The 16,257-nt window shown below is 40.1% G+C and overlaps 1 protein-coding gene across 12 annotated transcripts in view; it reads right to left on the reverse strand.

Moving 5' to 3' along the window:
* The window catches only part of TCF4 (transcription factor 4), a 322,751-nt gene that overhangs the window by 198,034 nt on the left and 108,460 nt on the right, over positions 1-16,257 (reverse strand). For all 12 annotated transcript variants that reach the window (XM_026649022.2, XM_026649017.2, XM_026649023.2 and 9 more), the window contains one exon: positions 16,077-16,173. In XM_026649022.2, the coding sequence (XP_026504807.1) occupies positions 16,077-16,173 (97 nt within the window). The remainder of the gene's footprint in view (positions 1-16,076; positions 16,174-16,257) is intronic.

Here is a 16,257-nt window from a genome sequence, read left to right on the forward strand (position 1 = left end):
AGGTTCTTTTTATACATCTGAGACTAATTTTCCAAAGAGCGCTTTTTTTTTTTTTTTTCTACATTGCACAAGAGGCCTGGGTTAGATACTGAAGACTAGTATGTTAGTGGCAGGTGCTTGTGGGGGGAATGGCTGTGCTGCAAAATGCATTAACTCCTGGATGGGAACAGTAATATTGTAAATCTATATAATGCCTTTCATCTCAAAATGTTTCACAGAATATATATATATATATATATATATATAGTACAAATGGAATGCAGCCATGCTGGGATCTAATATCTCCAAAAAGCAGACATGGTGAATTTTTGTGGTATTTTCCAAAATACCTCCACACCATAAACCAGTTGATACTCAATGTATCTACCTCAAAAGCGTAAAAGGCTGAATCAATTATTCTGGGATCTGCACCCAAACAGTCTGTATGATTAAACCAAACCTGATGCTGATAATCCTCCAGAAGTACTTCAGTGTGTTCTGCAGAGACCTCTATGGCTAATCTAGAAGAGAAGCTGATGAAGGCAAACCCATCCAGCCCTTCTTAGATGAAGGAAAGTCATAACATGTAACTTTGAGATAGGTGTAACACCAGGAAGAGGAATCCACCCTAGCAAATACTACCCTCATAACAACAACAACAAAAAGTCCAAACAACTGAGTGTTACAATATGTATATTTAATTAATGAATCAGTTTAAAGAACAGCATGTAACCCATGCTGGACACAAGCAGTATGAAATTCTTGTTGCTATTTAGCACTGACCAAGGGTTTTAGGAGATTTTGAGGCAGTTACTAAATTATCTGAGGCAATTCTAAAACTGATCTATACTTCTTTAAGTTTGAGACAATTCTATCATTAGTTCATAACTTTGCTTCCCAAAAAAATACAAAAATAATAAATTACTACATAGCTAAATCTGGGATGCAAATCTGGTGAACATTGTTCCCTAAAGTAATCTTTCCATTCAAGAACAAAATGGACCAACTATACAATAAATCTGTTTTCATAATCTGAATCATCCCTTGGAGTATTCAGAGCATACAGCTCTCTGAGGTATTTTTTCAAGTTAGCATGTTTATTCTTAAGGCTAGCCACGCCACATTTTCCAATTTTGGGGGCACTGTCCAATGAAAGAATTTGGTTGAAATGCTTGTGTAAAACATATCTGACAAAACTTGTAGCGGTTTGGTGATATTTGTAAGTCATGTCTCAACTCTTCTAGTTTACCTCAATGAAAAAGTCTCCTGTTACACACAAAGGGACCTGAAGAAATGTTTCATCCACTTAGCAGGTATATGCTTATGGCCTTCAAATACAGTAGTCAGGATGATAGTGGTATGCACCGCAAAATCACAACATAATCCTGCAGGTGACATCATAAAATGCACAACAGGATATATTTACATAGAGAGAAGCCTGGAAATCAGACATCTCTCTCAAGGACGAATTTGCTTTATAGGAATACTGTGCAGGGGCTTGACCTTAACACCTTTGAAATTAACAGCAAAACTCTCAGGCTTCAACAGGAATAGGGTCAGCCTCCGTGCCTAAAGGCCTAAAATGTGATCTCTCAATTCTGAGATGCCACAGCAATCAGATCATCTTCCCACTCGGTCTGCTCCTCCATTCTTCTAAGAAAGAAGCTCCACTGACATCATTCTTGATTTGTTTCAGTATCAAGTCTAGTTATAACAATGCCAATGACAGGCAGGAGCATGGCTTTGGCATAGCATATGTGCAACTGTAAACAAATATAGGATCCTGGGTTTGTGCTTGATATATTGTCCTAGTGTTGTAGCTAGTGATGAGTTCCTACCAAAATCCCAGATACGGATACCTCTTATGTATTGGACAGGGATACGGGTGGTTTCCAAATTTATATCTGGACCTCTATCTCTTTATCAGATCAAATATCTCTTTTCGGGCCACACCAAACTCCAGCATCCAAACACCAATGTACTTTGATGTGGAAAGAGAGGCATTATCCATATTTTGGATCTGAATCTGGCATCCCAGGCCCATCTTTCAGATGGTGGAAATGGTGATTGATTTTTGAGACTCAGAAAGACAGTTAAAAATAAATATTTTATTTTTAAGGTAAGTAACATTTTGTGCCTCTCAACCTTGGCAGCGTGTCTTCAAGCTCTAGACATACAACTTGTTATTTTAGAAGGTCTTGACTGCTGTAAGAGACCAACCATTGTGGTCCTGAGAATGGCCCCTCCATCTGTTTTCCCTACCCCTCCTGACTCCAGTTCCTGACAAACAGCTCTGCTGGGCACAGAAATAATTGCCTGTCTCTCTAACGATTCCAATAATCTCTTCTGAACTTCTATGCAATTGAAAATGTGATCCAAAATAAATAAAATTATGACTCCATACTTGAACTGAGACTCATTTGGAAAGTCCTCCAACAGTGAAACTGTCCTCCAATTATTAGCTTTTAATATTTATCCTCTAAAGGAAGGAGGCTCTCAAATTGGCACTTAAGTAACCAAACACTAGCTTTAGGTGCTTAAGTACTGATTTCAGCACCCTAGCATAGGCACCCATATCCAAACATTATATTTCATCTTTCTTTTAACCAGTTACCCATACATAACAATGAATCCTGTTTTTTACCATGTACAGATCTTTAAATTAGATAAACTCAGTATGTTGGACAGGGGAAGGGATTTTCTTCTCCTGTATGCACAAAGGGTCCCTGATCCCAACTAGGGCCTGAGTATGCTTATGCAACACAAATAATAACAACATTTTACATTGTATCCATATTTCTGTCCTATTCAAAGCCTGATAACAAAGGGTATTCCATGCCTCTTAGTGTGTCACAGACAACATAATGTGGAAGATGGTAATAATACACCGGAATGTGGCGAGGTGGGGGACGGGAACAAACCATGGTGAGGTTTAGGATACGGGACCAGATCTGGAGTCTCTTGGTCTCCTCTCCTGACTTCAGTCATTTTTTTATTTGACTATCTGGTAAATTTTTAACACACACTATAAATAAAGATTGCTTAGGAGATACTCATTCAGTTCCAAAACCAGAGATTCTCTCTCTCCCCTTCCCCCTCCCACCCTCCCCCCCGTTATGAGTTGTCTCATGCCAAAATGAAAAAAGGTATTAAAATTGCCACAATTATAATTAACATTTAAAAGGGATACATTATTGACATTTAATTGTATTGCAGTTGTATCCTGAGGCCTCAATCACAAAAAGAGCCCCATTGTGCTGGATGCTGTACAAATGTAAAACAAAAGTCAGCCCCTGACCTAAGGAAATCACATCCAAGTGAGGACAAAATGAAACTGGTGGGTATAGAACAAAACGGTGGTGGAGAAAAACAAGGATGACTCATAGGAACAACTCTTATCTGAGTCAATGGGGGCTATACTTTAGCATCAATGGAAAAACATACAATAACCCTCTGCCTTCTGCCATGACTAATCTAAGGGTCTGATTGCGCATGGCTGCAGGTTCAGCTGACATACCCAAGGCGGATAAAAGAGAGCTATTTCAGGTATTGGGACAGTGAAGCCATGACCATGTGAGCTGCAGCGCAGATTAGCCCCAGGTGTAATTACGCAGGGTTTGTGGCAGTTTTGTACAGCTAGCGCTGCTGCAGATTTGCTGTTCTGGGACTGGAGTCTGGAGCAAGCTACATTAAAGCCAGTGATTGCCGTCTAGAACCGCGTTCCCTCTAATTTTTCCCACGCATGTGCAGAATGAATTTTGTTACACATCACCTCCATATTGGTGCCCCTAACAAAATTTATGTGGCGGGGGTGGGGCTGAGAGGTTCGGAGTGGGGGGGGGGCCCTCAGGGCTGGGATAGAAGGTTAGGAGGGTAAGGGATCCGGCTGGGAGTGCAGGCTCTGGGGTGGCGCTGGGGATTATGGGTGCAGGAGAGGGCTCCGGGGTGGGGCCAGGGATGAGGGGTTTGGAGTACAGGCTGCACCGGGGCTATGGCGGGGAGAGAGGACGCCCCCAGCTCTCTCTCTCCACAGCAGTACCTGGGCTGGGGGGGGGAGTGGCACCTGTTCCCGCCACGGCAGGTCCGGGGCTGGGGAAGAGGCATCTCTCCCTGCCGCAGCCCTGAGCGCCTGCACCGTGCTTAATATACCACCGCGCAGCTTAGAGGGAACTTAGCTCTAGACATACCCTAATAGGGGGCCAATCATTACCTTTTTCCTTGCCAAGAGACTTTATATGTCCCAAATTTTACATAGAAACCTCTAAAGTGGCCACCTCCATCCTTATAACACAAAAGAGATGGGGTTCAGTTTCAATCTTGCTGAGGTTTCCTATGAATTTTTCCAGTTCTGACTTGCATGGCATTCTATGAATCTTCGCATTCATCTTCACCGGCTATACATTTGTAAATATTCTGTGGTCATTAGAATACAAAAAATCATGTGTGTCAGCTATGATTTGTTGTAAACTCATGAGGCTTTGCCCAACAACACCACTCTACCGGTCGCAGCATAATGCAACAGGAGAAATCAGACATCAATTAAACAAGTTTCTCCTTGTAAAACTGAGAGATACATATGTCAGGCCAACTAATAGTACTAAGTACCAATAACAGTACTAAGAAAGATCCATTAAATGGGGGCATTACAAAAAGAATGTATACTTGTATGCTTCTCTACAGGAATAATACAATAACAATATAGGCGTCAGAATGATACACAAAATATTTCGGATATCAGTAAGGCAAATACATGTCTGGTTTTAAAAGTGAATGATACATACGTCACACCAAAAACAAGACAATATACAAAGAAATTGCAGAAAGAAAGAAATGAGCTAAGATCTAGTAACTAGGCCAATACCGGCAAGAATCAGATGGACAGACTAAATAATAACAACAACAATACCTAGCTCTTATATAGTACTTTATATCAGTAGATCTCAAAGCACTTTACAAAGGAGGTTAGTGTTGTGACAGTGCACTCCATATTCTTCACAGTGATATTATTATATGATTATGGCATAATTACGATGCATTTTGTACAAAATGGATCATGTGAGGTGTCATTGGAAAAGTTATGATTTGCTGAATATGATTATCCTATTAGTATGCATGTATCATTTTTTAATCTAAAGTAAGGAATATTGACTACATATCTGTATTTCAGTCGTGCGGCCTCTGGGTGACTAGCCTCTCTGATACAACAATGAAGAAACCAGACAGTGCTGATGGCCCATCAACAAAGACAATGGACCCTGGAAGAACTTAACCTTCCTGTGACCGTTCTAAACAGCCTGTAAGTAATGGCTGCTACGACTCAGCAAGGTATGCAAGGGCATGTAACCAGGCCACATAACTCGAGACTCCATTTTGGAGTGTCTATATTTTTCTACACACTGCTCTGGGAACTGGTTTTGGAACAAAGGGTTCCCACTATATGCTAAAGCTATATAAGGCAGGGAGTGACATCATCGGTTCTCCTTCACTCCCCCCAGAAGAGGATTCCTGAAAACACCTGAGGAACAAAGACTGCACTGGGGGAAGTGCTGGACCCAGGCTAAAGGGATTTATAGCTTGTGTATGAAAAACCTGGGGATTCCACGCTGCAAAGCAAGTGTAGCTTGTGCCATAAGAATCTGCAGCCTGCCATATCATCAGTCAGGGTGAGAGACTGTTAATTCAAATCTTTCTAGTATATGAGACTTAGTTTGCGTTTTTGTTTATTTACTACATAATCTGCTTTGATCTGTTTGCTATCACGTATAATCACTTAAAATCTATCTTTTGTAGTTAATAAATTTATTTTATGTTTTAATCTAAACCAGTAAGCTTGGAGTGAAGTGTTTGGGAATCTTAGCTCAGGGAGCTGTTGCATTTCCTCTTCACATTGAGGGAGGGGTGAACTCTATGAACTTACACTGTACAGTTCCCTATGTAGCGCAAGATGGTATAATTTTGGGTTTATACTCCAGTGGGGGGGTCCTAGGCTGGGCAACGGGTGGTAATTTGGCTAAGGGCCTCTCTACTGTTGATTCATGCAGTGGCTGGTCAGAGAGCCTGCATGTAATGCAGCTGGGTGTGTCCCTACCTGTGTGAATGCTGAAGGAAGTATAGGAGCGGGAGCCGGTTTGCAGCTTGTCACAGAAGCATAGTTTGAGCGGGAGCCCAGGCTGGTGGGTCAGAGGGTTCAGTGATACCCCAGTTCCAGGTGGCACCCCAGGGGAAACCTGTCACAAGTGTCATTAGGGATAAGGAGACATATTTTGTTTGATTTCTTTCCTTGTGCTCTTTGCTTGGATCAGAGAACAGAACAGAAATGCATTCTTTCTTTTTCTTTCTCTCTCTAAAAAAAATACAGGTAAAAGTAGAACCACCACCTGATCACATAGAATAGTATCAAGTAATCAAGGTGAAAAGAGATACCATGTTACTACCACATTTGGCCTTTCCCAAAAAGGCCATTCTCAATTTTGATATATACCATAAAGAGTGCCCTGGAGAAAAGCTTGTGAGTACAGTGAAACACAAGGGGAAAGAATCAAAAATTGCTTCAGGCTCCAAAAATTTTTCTTGGGAACCACTCACTGCTGGTTCATGGGCACAGTTCAAGCTCAATCCAAGGCTGAATTAAAGGGTTTCTGCAGTGGGAATCAAACATATCTTATTCAGTGAATGAGTAGTTATTCAGTATTTTTTTTTTAGCCTCCTCATTCAGTGTGTGGTAGAGGGCTTGTTGTCAGCTGTTGACAGCAGAGGACCATCCAAACCATTCACTGAATAGAAATGTTATTAGCTTTTCCTCTTGAATGCGTCTATGATGCTGTCACCACGGTATACGAGTGCTCCACAAACACTAATGAGTTTATCTTCACAAACACCCCTGCAAGATTAGGTGGCATTATTATTCCCAATTTACAGTTGGGAAACTGAGGCACACGGCGATTAATGAGAAAAATTGTCAGAAGTGTCCACTGATTTGGGGTACCCAACTTGAGACTCCGAGAGCTTATTTTTCAGAGTATTTAGCTTTTATTTTTTTAAGCACTTACTATGTTGAAGGCACGGTTTCAACTAACTTCAGCTACAATTCTGAGTACTTAGTGTTTCTCCAGATCTGGCCCCAAATCTCTCACGTTGAGCACTCAGAATATGAGGAACACCCAATTAGTAGCCACCTGTGAAAAATTTGGCTTAAGTGACTTGCCCAGCATCACACAGGAACTCCGCGGAGCACAGGCAAGGATAGACTCCACTTCCTCAGGATGGCTTCAACTTCCTTAACCATAAGACCATCTATTCTCTTTCTGTGAATACATGCTACACCTTCCAACTTCTGCAACAAATGAGGCAGGTGTCCTACATACAGTAGCCTTCTTCACTACACAATCCTGATTCATTCCCTGAGCACCATCCATCCTATGCACTGAACGTGGCAGGAAGCCCATGGAAAAAATAGGACGTGATGATGTCATTAAAGACTGTATCATAATGCATATGCACAACGGGCCTGAATTAAGGTTGCACAGGCAACCTTAATTATGGCGTTTCCTAACTTTGAATCTTTGATTTAACAACCTTAATGTTTTTTAATCTTTTTTTTAAGTGATTTCCTAATTAAAAACAAACAAACAGAAAAACAGGAATTCTATCATCTGGAACAGGAATTCTATCATAGCTGGGTCATCAGCAGTTTTCAGACCTTTATAGAAACAGCACAGACCTCAATCACTGTAGGTAATGGAATAACTGACAGCAGGAGTAGACTGTTATCCTCCCTGTGGATGAAACACTAGAAAGGGAAAAGATACATTTTGCTGGAGGGAAGGAGTCACAGCTATTTCTTGACAGCAGAGGAATGTAAAGACTCAGTATTCCTGGGTTCATTTCCAGGTTCTAGAGAGAGAATGTGATTTCGTGGTTATAGGCCTCTTCCCCCCAACCTGTCCCTGCCTATCTAGCACTCCTGCGCCACCCCCACTCCCCAGCTCCCTTCCACATTCTGGCTCCTGCAACCCCTTCTTCCTCTGTGCTCATATTTTCCCCCTTTAGTGGACCCCATGCCTCACCTCTCTGCATTCAAATCATTCTCATTACCAGCAGTGGATTGACAGCACAGGAGAGATACTCTGCCTTTCCTAAGTTACAGCATCTTGCACAGCAGAGGCTCCAACGCAGCAGGGAGAAGCAATGTCATGAAAAGCCTACTCAGCCCCAACAGCCCTGTGCTGGAGCATGCTCAGTGCAGAAGGAAGCTTTGGAAAATTTAGCGGCCAAGCTAACAAGTTTCTACTGAGCATGTGCAAACTGAAATTTTTCAAAGGCTCATAAATTAGTCAATATAGGTGAATATTCGCAGGGTTGGAAAAATGCTCATCGCTGACACCCAGCCAACCTCCCTGAAAAATTTAATGTCCCTGCAACAAAGCATGGAGATGCTTGAGCTTCTCAATGAAACATCTCTATGGATTTTTTTAAAATATGGGCAAAACATCATATTTTTTCCTAAACTCATTCTAAGAAATCAGGGGATCATTTTTTCTGAAATAAAAAAAAAATAGCTTATGTCAGATTCTCGGTATGGAAAATTTTAGCCCAAATAGTTATAAATTGGGAAAGTTATAAAAAATTGAAAACAAGGCCTTATAATTGAAAATGTTGAGCAACCTTAATATAGGCAGTGCTACCAACTCTGCCAATAATCACAGTAACTGAATAAGAAAATCATGTCCAAATAAGGACAGTTCTTACAGAGATGAGTGCTGTCATAGCACAGTATATATTAATACAGCTTTACAGTTACTTGGAATACCCAAGGAACTCAAATATTTTTCAGATAATAATTTGTTAAGCCTCTCAACTCCAATCCATTTTACAGATGGATAAACCTAGGCTAACTTGAGGGGAAAAAAGAGGGTAAGCAACCTGCCAAAGGTTACACAGCAAGTTAGTAGCAGAGGTGGAAGTAGAACTCAGGAGGCCTACCTAACACTAGGTTTTATGCCAGTTTTAATTAACAACATACAGTACTATATAATCTCACATAGCAAGATTCACCCAATTTATAGTTTAGCATCATTTGCAATTTTCCATCCATTTTACCTGGGGAATGTGCCATCTCCTCAGAAATAAGAGAAAACCAGGCAAAAACTTGACAGGATAATAAAGAATATTTACAAGATAGAAGAGAGGGGACAGCAAACAAATGCAAAATGTCCAGTCTGGAGATGCAGCTACCTGTCTCTGCTAAATTTCAAGGGCCAGCCCTCACACATACAGAATGGGAAGAGACTGTCTAGGAAGGAGTACGGCAGAAAGGGATCTAGGGGTTATAGTGGACCACAAGCTAAATATGAGTCAACAGTGTGATGCTGTTGCAAAAAAAGCAAACGTGATTCTGGGATGTATTAACAGGTGTGTTGTGAGCAAGACACGAGAAGTCATTCTTCCGCTCTACTCTGCTCTGGTTAGGCCTCAGCTGGAGTATTGTGTCCAGTTCTGGGCACCGCATTTCAAGAAAGATGTGGAGAAATTGGAAAGGGTCCAGAGAAGAGCAACAAGAATGATTAAAGGTCTTGAGAACATGACCTATGAAGCAAGGCTGAAAGAATTGGGTTTGTTTAGTTTGGAAAAGAGAAGACTGAGAGGGGACATGATAGCAGTTTTCAGGTATCTAAAAGGGTGTCATAAGGAGGAGGGAGAAAACTTGTTCACCTTAGCCTCTGAGGATAGAACAAGAAGCAATGGGCTTAAACTGCAGCAAGGGAGGTCTAGGTTGGACATTAGGAAAAAGTTCCTAACTGTCAGGGTGGTTAAACACTGGAATAAATTGCCTAGGGAGGTTGTGGAATCTCCATCTCTGGAGATATTTAAGAGTAGGTTAGATAAATGTCTATCAGGGATGGTCTAGACAGTATTTGGTCCTGCCATGCGGGCAGGGGACTGGACTCGATGACCTCTCGAGGTCCCTTCCAGTCCTAGAATCTATGAAATCTATGAAATCTATGAAAGGCATGCCAAGAAAAAGTTCCTATAAGAGGACAACCATGCACTAGGAAGGATCAAAAGTGACTAGGCAGTTATGATGGAAGATACTTCTGGGGAAGGAACTGCTCTGGTATAGTGCATATTAACAGTACATTACATCTGTTTTCATTTTTTAGTTAGGAATAGAAAGGGAGCACAAAGATCCATAATCTTGTAATCACTTTGTCTTCACATACCGAGATTATTAGCAAAGTCAAAACTCCCCTGAGCCACATCAGCAGGACACAAAGGAACCAGCATTACACTTGACAGCCCTCCAGATCATGTACCCATTTTACAGCTAAGTGGCCTGTCCCTATGAATCAAGCAAGCACCAAACCATCAACCTTCAGGATTGTAGTCAAGTAGCTTAACCACTCAGCCACCTCACCTCTTTATCCCACAGCCATCAAAATTAAGGTATGTATGTACACTGAATTTGAGTTCCTCTAAACGTTCTCAAAGCATACATCAAAGATGGACAAAAATTTTGCAGCATTTATTTTATGCCAATAAATAGATTAGATTGTTCAACAATATACATAAAATCAATATTACCAATGCTAGAATTATTTGAAAGGGAAAAAATACCAGGAGAACTACACAAACTGTTGTTGTGTATTTTTTAAAATAAAGAAATAAAACAAGCTTGCCTCTGATCTTACCAATGGCCATTAAACCAGCCTTTTAGTAATCTGCAGGTCTGGGTATCATTGGAATGGGTAACATCTCCATTTAGGTTTTTTCCTTCTTTGCACACTCATATGTGATTGTTTGTCAAGTGGACTGTGCTACTCTCCTTTTAGTGGACTGCTGCTGGGATCTCAAAGCATTCACAACATTTCACCTTTTACAGTGTACTGGGTTACACTCAGGATGGTTAGAAATACTTTGAAGCAACACAAAGCTAAGTATTCCTGCAAGGAAAATTGAGCAGAGGAACTGAATTATAATGAACCAGCAGCTGTCACAATATGACCACAGTAACCAAATCAAAATATCAACCAGTAACCCAGATGCTATTCAAAGGTCACCAAATAAGCCAGGAGCTTTCTTCAACATCGCCTGAAATCTCAATCTAATCCTTGCAGTGAAATGTTCCATTAAGCTACAGGGGTTTTAGAAACAAGTTACTGTATACTGGTAAATGATTTAATGTACTAGCAAGGTATCATAGGTAGGATCAGTTCACAAACAATGCATCTGAAAATCAAGCATCCAGTATGGAATGATATACAACTATAACAATGTATTCCATGCCCTGTAGTCTTACCGGTTCTTGTATGTATTCATACTGGGCAATGTTCATTTATTGTTAAAATAAAACAGCCTAGTTGACTATTAGGACTCTGGAGACACAGAAAGATAACTGTGTTTCAATACATGGAAGCAACAGTTTAGGAGAAAAAAGTCATTTTCTGCATTCCCTACAGCCAATTATTAAATGGCTTGAAGCAAAGACTAATTTAAATACTCCCTGCAAGAATTTGGACACTTAAAAAAATAAAACACATTTAAGTTAAAATACATACCTGAAAACAAAAGCTTACAATATAGGCCTACAGTCACCACAACATTTCTACAAATATTCATGGCTCATCTGTATGCTGTCAATAACAATTATACCCGAAATCTTTTCTTCCTGGAAAACTATTCTTTCTTCAAAGTTAAGATTACATGCTAGATCACACACAATAAGAGCTAGATTAAGCCAATAAGGTACAACCTCATGAAAAGGAAGGAATGTAGAGGCTTTGACCCAGGGGTAGCTCCCAGAGCCCCTATGCCTGAGAGAGGCACCATGCTTTTGAAGGCCTATTAGACCAAAGTTTTATAGAATGCAACTTTGCTGGCTGGAGTAAGGGTGGGAGGGAATACCTCAGCTTGGACTAACACTGATGTCAGCACTAGCTTCCAGCAGTCCTTGTGTTTTCTGTGCACAATGGCTGAGAATTGCATCTGGCCCCTGTTGTGAGGGGGAAGTAGCCAGCAAAGTTCCTTTCATTTTCTCCCTGTGCTTTTGCCAACAGCAGAGCGCCATACATAAACTTGACCCTGACTGTGCAGCTATAAAAATCAACGATTTCTTGTTCGCTGGTACAAGAGGGACATACAAAAACACATCAGTTTACAGGTTAAGTTAATAGCACAGATCAAGGGCTTTGAGGCCTCTGATGAATTTCTCATATATTTTCATATTGAGGGAATAAGAAGGTGATGTGGGTTATGACCCTAACCTTTCACTTTTGTAGGTCTAAGTTCAAAACTGGTTGAAAGAATTGGACTCAGGATTGTACCCTATCCTTGGTGGCCATTTGATTTGCTTACACCATAAAAACAGCAAATCATTCAAAACAAATGTGCTCAAAAGATGATCTGAAATACAACGGGTGTTGCAGGCCTGGATCAAGGTGCACTGGCAGTATACACACTGAATCTTGTTTTTTTCCCATGCTCTGTATGCTTCTGTCTGTCTACACAGTGCTATTTATCTCCAAGAACACCAAAAAAGAAACAATATTAAAACATCAGAATTTAAAAGACAATGAGGTAACATATTTAGGTTTATAGCTCACAACATTAAAAAAACCAAATATTTTAAAATATAAAAGAAAATTCAAAGGAATTGAAGTTTGTAACTCTTTTCTGTAAAATGAATATTGCTCATCATGTACTTTGCTGACATCCAACTCAGTTACTGAATTATGGGCACTACCATAAAACATTTATATGAACATTTATTGTTAAGAGTAATAACAACGTAATGACATAGAAAGAAACATCTTAGAAGTTAAAAAATGCTGTTCTTTTAATCAGATAAAAGCTATGGATTACGAAACTACTAAGGGCTTAATTTTGTTTTCATGCCACCATAAATCAGGTGTAACTCCACTGAAGTCAATACAGCTACACTAGTATAGTGTAAAATAGGCTCAAGTTGGATGATAATCAGGCTCTATATCTGTATCAATTGCCAGCAGAAAGAAGAGCATGTGAATAAAATTACAAGTCTCTCTCTGCAGGTGCAAACTGCTCCACAGTAGTTCTGTGGGGACCTTTTCTTTGGATAATTTGATGATCTGACAGGAAGAGGGAAACTGATAAAACATGTACTGGGAGCCACATCCCATATTAGTTCAGGATGGACTCAATTAAAGTAAATATGGTGCACTGTTTGTAATTGCAACAATTAGAATTCATCATAAAATCACAAATACAATGTAATCAGCACAAATTAATAGCAGTTTCTGTTGTGGAAACGTTTGGGAAATAAACAGCATTACTGATTATTTTATTGAATTATTATCATCATCATCATCATTAATGATTAGTTAAGTGTGCAAAACCGTACAAGACACAGAAGAAAATAAGGTCCTTGCTACCCAGGGGTACTAAAGAGTTTATCATGCCTCGAAGAATTCTCTCTGTGTATTTAAAATGATCTTTCTAATCATCAACTTTTGAAACAGTTAGTAAACTGCTCTCTGACTTTCTGCTCAGCAGAACATTGCCTTGGCCTCAACTCTGAGGCAGTTTTGTTAATGTCAGGTAAACCGTCTCGCCAAAAACAGAATCCTCTTCTGTTCAAAATCCGCTTGAGGTGGAAAATGTAACACTCCGAAAACAATAACGACCCGTGTTTCAGACCAGACAGCTTATCTGACAGGACAGTGCTTTCATTAGAAACAGTGGGAGATTCACAGACTTAGTAGCATTCTCTAGCATAGTACAGCAGATGGCCTTGGCTTCCACATTTAGGACTTGATTCTAACTATTGCAACCAAGGCGGAAGTGCACAGGGACAGCAGCAGAAGCTCCAGGAGGAGCTGACTCCTGGCTTCTTGCTGGGGAGTGTACATTGCAACAGCTCTCATTCACCCTCATCAAAGCTCTGCTGGCCAGTGCCCCAGAAGGTGGGGTACCAGTTCCACCACCCACTATTCCTCTCTTCCATTTTGGGTAGCCAGCTTCAGAGGGTGCTAGGAAAACAGCCTCCACTCCCTAATGAGATTGTCTGGCCTCTGCGTAGGCGAAACAAGGACACAGGGAGGCGCCTTGAGACATCATCCCTACCTCTACCCCGCGCACACCAGAGCAGGTTGGGCACAATCTAGGCTTTAGGAGATTAGTGGAAGTGGGGGAATAAAAGTGTGGTTTCCATGCCATTTGCTGCCTAAACTGGCACAAATTAAAAGGAATCTGCTCTAATTACCAGAGAATGATTTTAAATTAAGGTTACAAAATGCTTTAGATTGAGGGAGCAAGCTGATTGGCTTCAACAGTAGGCGTGCATTATTACACAATAACACACTTGTCAGAAGCTGTTAGCCTCGCTCTCTCTCTCACACGCACACTAATCTGCACATGGAGGAACATCAGTATTCTTATTTCCAAATGATTTTATTTTTTCAATAAATACACATACACTGAAACTTAAGGACACTGCAGGAACATTCCACATCCAGACCTTTCAGCATGATGACCATTACAAACCAAGTGCTGCTGAGAGTCATCTTGAATTTGACAGTGTTGGTATTTTCAGAAAAATTGAGGCCTGATTATTCTCTTAGCTGCGGCTGTGAAACTCCCATTGACTTTGACAATCAGGCTTCAGCAGAAAAATCACATTTAAGAAAAATGTGTTTATTTTTTTTTTAAATCTAATCAATCTGTTATTTTATTCCTAAAAATGTGCTTGCAAAAGTACGGTATTGTAATGAATACTTTTTGAAATAAGGGAAAGCAGCTTTTTTCCCAAATGGGGGAAAAACAATTGCAGACTAATGCTATTTATTTATTGGGTAAGGCAGGAGCAGAGGGTAAGAGAGACAGACTTAAATTGCAAAGATCCGCATTAAAGGGTTAAATGTGAAAGCATCACTCAGCCCAGTGGGATCACAGAAGTGTGTGACTATTTGTAACGTATTTGCACTACCTAAACCCAATGGCGTGAGTTAATAAGGGAGTGTCGGAATTTCCTTGCTTTTGTTGGCTTAAGTCAGACCCTTGAAACTGTTGTAACTATGTTTTGTGGGGAAATACATACCAATAATTACAAGCTTCAACATTATCCCGAATGTTAAACAACTCACAAATATTTCCTAATATTAAAAGACAAGGCTTTTTTGGGGGGGAATACATTACATTCACAAAATGATATATCACAGTTACAGCTCTATGTTTTCTTTGGCTTACATTCAATCACAGCATTTCAGCTAGTTCATTGATAACTGCAGTAGAAGGGTGTGATCTTGGCCAAGCACAAGGATTACTAATATTTTTACATCATATATTTACTTTAACCAAACTCATTTATCAACCATGATTTAAAGACAGTAGTTATCATTCACTTGCAAATAATTATAGCCTTTCTTTATACTGCTACGGTTATAGCTGCTACACTAAATCTTTGCAAGCTTCATTAAAATGAATGCAGGGACGTCCAAGCTTTCCTTAACCGTGAGAGCTGACTTGCCAAATGCCACAAGCTGAATTTGGCTTGTCCCAAGTGGAGTACGTTGCAGGCAGCCTCATCTTTAATCCAGAAGTTTGCAGTCCAGAGAGACTGCAAGTCCCAACAGGCAATGATCCATCACGATCCAGTGAAAATAATGGTTTATGATCTCAATCTCTTGTTATTTATCTGTTCCCTCTAAAGAACATTTATTTGTAATATTTTCAGCAACATTTTTTGTACTTTAAAAGTTCTGTTTAATTCTCTGCCAAGTGGTCACACCTTTAAAGAAAACACTTAAGCCTCAGGAAAGTACATTCACCGCTCTATGTAAAAACGGCAGTCACTGTTTTAAATGCTATATACTGCTTACATGAAGAAAATAGAGGCTATTCAGTAAACAGCACAGGTGTACATTTTTCAAAATATGAGCAACCAATTTTGCTCAAGAGGCAAAATTCAATATTTCCTCCCAAAGACTACGTACAACAAAACCCAAAATGCTTAGGAGAGGAACGGAAGCCCTCAAATTAAACTATGGTGCACTCACTAACTTCCACTTTTAAAAATTAAGCCTTTGAAAAACAAAACCACATTAAGAAATTTGATTTCTTCTTACTTTGTATTCTGGAATTGACAAAAGGAGGAGAGAGATTGTCATGTGACCCAAGGTCCCTGCTTGCCATGTGATCATAGTGAGTCCCATCTCCATAGTTCTGTTAATAAATTGGGAAGGGGAAAAGAGTTTTACAATTTTAACACAAACATTTTCTGTAAGAATAACAGAGAAAGAAGTTATA

The sequence above is a fragment of the Terrapene carolina genome, unplaced genomic scaffold (assembly GCF_002925995.2).
Source record: "Terrapene carolina triunguis isolate 2854851 unplaced genomic scaffold, T_m_triunguis-2.0 Scaffold69, whole genome shotgun sequence".
NCBI lineage: Eukaryota > Metazoa > Chordata > Testudines > Emydidae > Terrapene > Terrapene triunguis.